Source organism: Elaeis guineensis, chromosome 10 (genome assembly GCF_000442705.2).
Source record: "Elaeis guineensis isolate ETL-2024a chromosome 10, EG11, whole genome shotgun sequence".
NCBI classification, from domain to species: Eukaryota; Viridiplantae; Streptophyta; class Magnoliopsida; order Arecales; family Arecaceae; genus Elaeis; species Elaeis guineensis.
Genome location: NC_026002.2, coordinates 41,807,477 through 41,813,144, shown reverse-complemented (window position 1 = coordinate 41,813,144; position 5,668 = coordinate 41,807,477). Strand labels below are relative to the sequence as shown.

At 39.5% G+C, this 5,668-nt stretch overlaps 1 protein-coding gene across 1 annotated transcript; it reads left to right on the top strand.

The window, feature by feature from the left end:
- Nucleotides 1-466: 466 nt before the first annotated feature.
- On the top strand, nt 467-5,114 carry LOC105052257 (amino acid transporter AVT6C). Its single transcript, XM_010933017.3, has 5 exons — nt 467-920; nt 1,012-1,164; nt 1,985-2,188; nt 3,582-4,047; nt 4,682-5,114. Exons 1-5 carry the CDS (start codon nt 482-484, stop codon nt 4,824-4,826), a joined length of 1,407 nt encoding a protein of 468 aa, XP_010931319.1. The 5' UTR covers nt 467-481; the 3' UTR covers nt 4,827-5,114.
- The last annotated feature ends 554 nt before the right edge of the window (nt 5,115-5,668 follow it).

Genomic DNA, 5,668 nt, shown 5'->3' with positions numbered 1-5,668 from the left:
TCCGATAGTCGGTCGGTCGGTGGGTATCCCCCAACGGAGGGAAAGCAAATAAACATTAGTTTACCAACCAGCACCAGCCGCCGCCACTTGAATGTCCAGCTCAGCTGTGGGTCCACGGTGCCACGTGACACCAAACGGTGACTGATCGTATGGTATACAGCTGGCCTATGACCCTATTGTTCCCTGTCCCTCCATAAAGTTGTCCCAATCAATCATGTGGGGCGGAGAAAGAATAATTTATTAGCTACTTAACCGACCCGCTTTTGCGTCCACGTTCGCCAAGCATTCCCCACGTCAGCCTTAATTAATAAATTCCGCCCAAAAATAAGATCTAATCGGTTCCTCCCATTTTTCGGAAATTTATACACGCGTGATTTACCACATTTACCCCTATAACGCTCGGCACCAACACATTTCTATCGCAATTTTGTAGGGCTATTTTAGTAATTGTACGAATATCTCCGCGGCGAGCGCAGGGCCTATGGTTATAAGAACTGGAGCAAGCCCTGCACCGATGCCACCGGAAAAATCCGTCCAGATGAATTCGGCGGGGAAGGAGAACAGCATGCTGGCCCCTCTCCTGCCAGAGGTCCGGCAGCCGGCGGCTGAGCAAATGGGCGGCGCGTCCGTCTCGGGGGCGGTATTCAACATATCGACGACCATCATTGGGGCCGGGATCATGTCGCTGCCGGCGGCGACGAAGGTGCTCGGAGTGGGCCCGGCGCTCCTCCTAATCGCCGCCGTCGCCTTCCTCTCGAACGTCTCCTCGGAGTTCCTCTTGCGGTACACCGTGCCGGGGTCGCCGTGCTCCTACGCCGGCGTCATGGGGGAGTCCTTCGGCCAGGTGGGGTCCACCGCGGTCCAGCTCTGCGTCGTGCTCGCCACCATGGGGACTCTCACCGTCTTCCTCATCATCATCGGTCGGCCCACTTTGGTCTCTAGGTGCGTTAAAATTCGTCCGGATATTATTGATTACAGTCTCTTATGACGCGGGGTCAAATCTGGGTGCAGGGGACGTGCTGTCGGGGAACCGATCGGAGGGGACGGTGCACGTGGGTGTACTGCAGGAGTGGTTTGGAGAGCAGTGGTGGAACGAGCGTGACGTGGCGCTGTTGATCACCCTTGTCGTCATCATCCTCCCTTTAATCCTTCTCAGGCGAGTAGGTGAGCGCATTTTTAACTTGGTACGAATGGAACAGGATCCCTCTTTATTAAAGAGGCTTCAGCTCCTTTTGGACTGAAGCTACTTCGGGCTTTCTCTCTTAAATGGAACCAAGCAAGAATTCCATTCTAGGGAGGGGTCTGCACAAGTCAGACCAGATGGGTTTGGAAATATATCACAATTAGCATCAAAAATAAAATCGAATCCAAACCAATTATATATGAGAATTGCTTCAAACTCATCTAAGAAATGATATATAATTTATTAGATTGAGCTAAGTTTAAATATAAAAATTCTATTTTATATATAAAAATATAAAAAATTAATAAAAATATATATGTATGTATGCATGTATAAAAATGTATATATATTTATATACATATTTATGTGTCACGGCAAGCCCGATTGATTTAAATCATTTTTTCAAAGACTCAAACTAAATGAGAATTGAAATTTTTTTATTCAAAACTTTCTCAAACTGATAGGAAATTGAATTTAAAGAAAACCAATATAACTGAATCAAAGAGATTGACTCGGAACACGTTCATGATTCGGCCTTTTTTTTTTTTTGGCTTTTTTTTTATTTGTGGTTCGGTTACAGTTCAAGCTAACCGAACATTTAAAATAGGTTTTCTATAACTTTTTTTGCTGCTGTATAAACATCATTCTTTTACCTTAAAATACGAAATTTTTTGCCTGGAAATTGATGCCATCTTTAGTGTCTTTCATGTTTATTGAGGTATATGGTTGCTTAATTATATGAGATTGAAATTATGGGAAATTGGTTCATCCTCACACGGTGGTTGGTGCATTTGGTTGCAGACTCACTGAGATTGACGTCGGCCATATCTGTTCTCCTCGCGGTGGTATTCATGTGCTTAAGCTCCGGCATGGCTCTCTATGCTCTCTTCCACGGAACCGCTCAAACCCCAAGGCTCCTGCCTGACTTTGCCCACCTATCCAACGCTTTTGAGCTCTTCACCGCCGTTCCGGTCATTGTTGTAGCATTCACCTTCCACTTCAACGGTAAGGAACATATCTTACCTCTTTTGAGCCAAAATGCCAAGTTAATTAGTTTGGTAATTACATGAGTTTTGACACCTTCAAGCAATCACCTGCTATAACTGACGTGCCAATAAAATTAAAAAGAACAAAATGCGCTAAAATCTGTGGTTCCTTGGAACTTAGAATCAACTGTCATAATGAAAGCAATCAGCTTGCTTAAATCGACTTATTTGATTTTTTTTGCAGCATCACTAAGTTATTTTTCAAGAAAAATTAATTTTGATCCCCTTAATTTCATCGTCATTTCGTGCTGATGGTCTAAATATGTTTCATTAACTTTTAGTTGCTTTCTCCATCTATAGATAAGATTAAATTGCCATGAAAATAAGGGATTCAGAATCAACTTTTACATCAGAAATAGGCTTATTATTCTTTGTAATAACAAGGTTCATATGAAAGATACTAAACGTATTTCTAACTAAAATAATTGAAAAAGAGAAACTATTTTTCATGATTGCTACCATTTAGGGGGTGTTTGGTTGGGAGGAGTGAAGATCTGGAATCGGAATTGGAATGGGTGACTCTCATTCCAACTATTTGGTTGGAAGGAGTCCCATTTCGATTCTTATTTCAAGATGAAATGGAAATGGCTCATCTATATAAAACTCAATCCCTACTCTTCTCTATAGATTCAAATTTTCATTCCAATTCTGATTTCAATTTCTATTCCGGTCACGAACCAAATGCTTTAAAGGATTGCGCCATTTCGATTCCGATTCCAAGTCATTCCGATTCTTATTCCTATTCCAATTTCGGTTACGAACCAAACACCCCCTTAGTGTATTTTAAATTTATGTTAGTCCATCTTAAATTTATATTAAAAAAATTAAAATTGTAGAATGACAACCAAATCATGTCCAACTCCCATTGAATCATTTGATAGTATAGTCCCTGAATTTGCATCGCAACATATGCGGTGCATGCATCAACAGCACATTATTAACTCTCCTAATATGACCATGAGACATGTCCTATTTATTCCAACCCCAGTTTCATTACCCCACATTGTGGGAATTTATTAGGTGGATTAGGTCCATCATAGACCTACTGTGTTGCTATTACACATTAAAAAAGAAGAAAGAGAAAAAAATTGAAGTGATTTTAATTATCCCACTTCCAAGGTGGATATGATCCGTCTGATAATAATATCTCCCACTGTCTCCCACCTCCACTACCGGTTAGAGTAGTGTATTGCGATTAACTACAAAGGTGAAAGGTCCAATTCTCTTCCTCAAATATTCATTATTTATTTATTTAGATGATCTTATCATTTAAAAATAAAAATACACATGCATCGCATGCACATGTCACAATCTAATATACTGTGGAACTAATGTTGCATACATTTTTGCAGTCCATCCAATCCAAGCGGAGGTCAGCAACTATTCCAATATGAAAGTGGCGGTTCGGATCTCCTTATTATTATGTGCTGCCATCTACGCAGTCGTTGGATTCTTCGGTTATCTACTCTTTGGCGAATTAACGATGGCTGATGTGCTCTCCAACTTCGATCAGAACTCTGGCTCCCAAATCGGACGGCTCCTAAATGACATAGTCCGACTGAGCTATGCCCTTCATTTGATACTGGTGTTCCCCCTCCTTAATTTTGCACTTAGGCTCAACATAGACGAGCTCTTGTTTTCAAGATCAAAGCCGCTAGCTGAAGACACCATCCGATTTGTGTCTCTCACAAGTCTACTGATGGGGCTCATCTATCTGACGGCTGTGGCCATCCCGAGTGTATGGACAATGTTTCAGTTCATTGGATCAACTGCAGCCGTTTGCCTCTCTTTGATCTTTCCTGGTGCCATTGTTCTGAGGTAAGACATATAATCCTTTGATGCGTTCTCTACTTTTCTTATTTTTGAAAAATGAATTAGCCCTCTATGATATGTTCTATAATGTTTTTAATCCAGTTATATAGTGTTTTTTTATAGTCTTTTCTGTAAAAATCTATATTTTTTTCTTAATTTTGATAATTGCAACACTTCTCTTGAAGTCTTTCTTTCTCTACAATAATTCATCGTAAAATGATAGAAACAATTTTTTTAATTACTTTGAGAGAAAGGTAGGAAAATCATCTATGATATAATTGTTCAGATACATGTTTTCAGACGCCATCCAGGAATCAAATTCAAAATCCTTGACTTGCAAAATAAAGAGATGTGGCCACAGGGATGACCTCCAATTCACCGATCAAATTTTTTAATTGTTAAGATGTTGACAGTAGAATAGACCTAAACATCAATAGAATAATTTATGACACATTTCTTTATATGCATTTTGTGCAGCAAATAAGCTACTAATGATACAAAATATCGTATTTACAAATCCTAAAAAATTGTTAGCTTGTAGACTATAGCGATTATTATATCTTATAAAGATTTTTAGAGATTATTACTTGGAATATGATATTTAATATAGGTTATATTCTAATTGTTTTTATTTGGATAGGGACATTCATGGGATAGCAAACAGAAAAGACAAAGTCCAAGCAGCAAGTATGATAGCTTTGGCCGTCATCACAAGCTCCATTGCCATTGCTTCTAATGTTATTAGCTACATTGGAAGTGGAGAAAGCAATGAAGACCAAGCTTAAGGTCATCACACCAAGAATCAGTGTGCTGTCTTACCCACATCAATCTTCACAATGGCTGACTCCTAGCAGGGCAGTGATATTAGGAATATAGGATGATCCAGCACCATTTTAACTTGTGATCCTCCCAGTTTCCTTTTTACTTGTTTTATAAAAACTTTCTGATGTAATTTCCCTGTTATTTTTAGTGCTAGAAAATTATTTCATGCGAGTCCACCAAACTATATATGTATACCATCTGCAAGAATCTAAAATAGAAAAGGCTACAAATCAACAAAATTTTATTGTGAAGCGAATAATTAAGATTTTGGTTCTCTTCAGTGCGTACTTGTCTCAAATCATCTTGCACTAGGGCTCTTAATGTAGCAAAAATAGTACACCATCATGAATTAAAACCTTCTAATCCTTGTCTCCTTGCTCTGTATTCCACAAAATGGGTGCATCAGAGGGAGCCTCCCTTGTGAACAATGTTATAAAATGATACTAGGATGAGTAATGCCAGGGGGTGCCCATTCAGCCAAAACAAAAAATTCCTTCTTCCATGCTAATGGACGCTGGCGTGTTGCTCGGTCAAAGACTCAGGATGGATCGGTCTTCGCTCTCCCATACGTATGAACTCTCACGATTTTGTTCCTTAATCAAGCAATGCGGGAAATGCACCACTGTTTTTGCATACGTAAGGTATTGTCCGCTTTGATTTTTAAAACTATGATACGAGTCGTTATAGTTTTGTCCTTTAAAAGATATTTTACGTAGGAGAAAAAGTCCCACTTCATATAAACTAAAATCTCTCGACTCATAACCAATGTGAAATTAATAATGTCCTCCTATTTACACCAACAGAT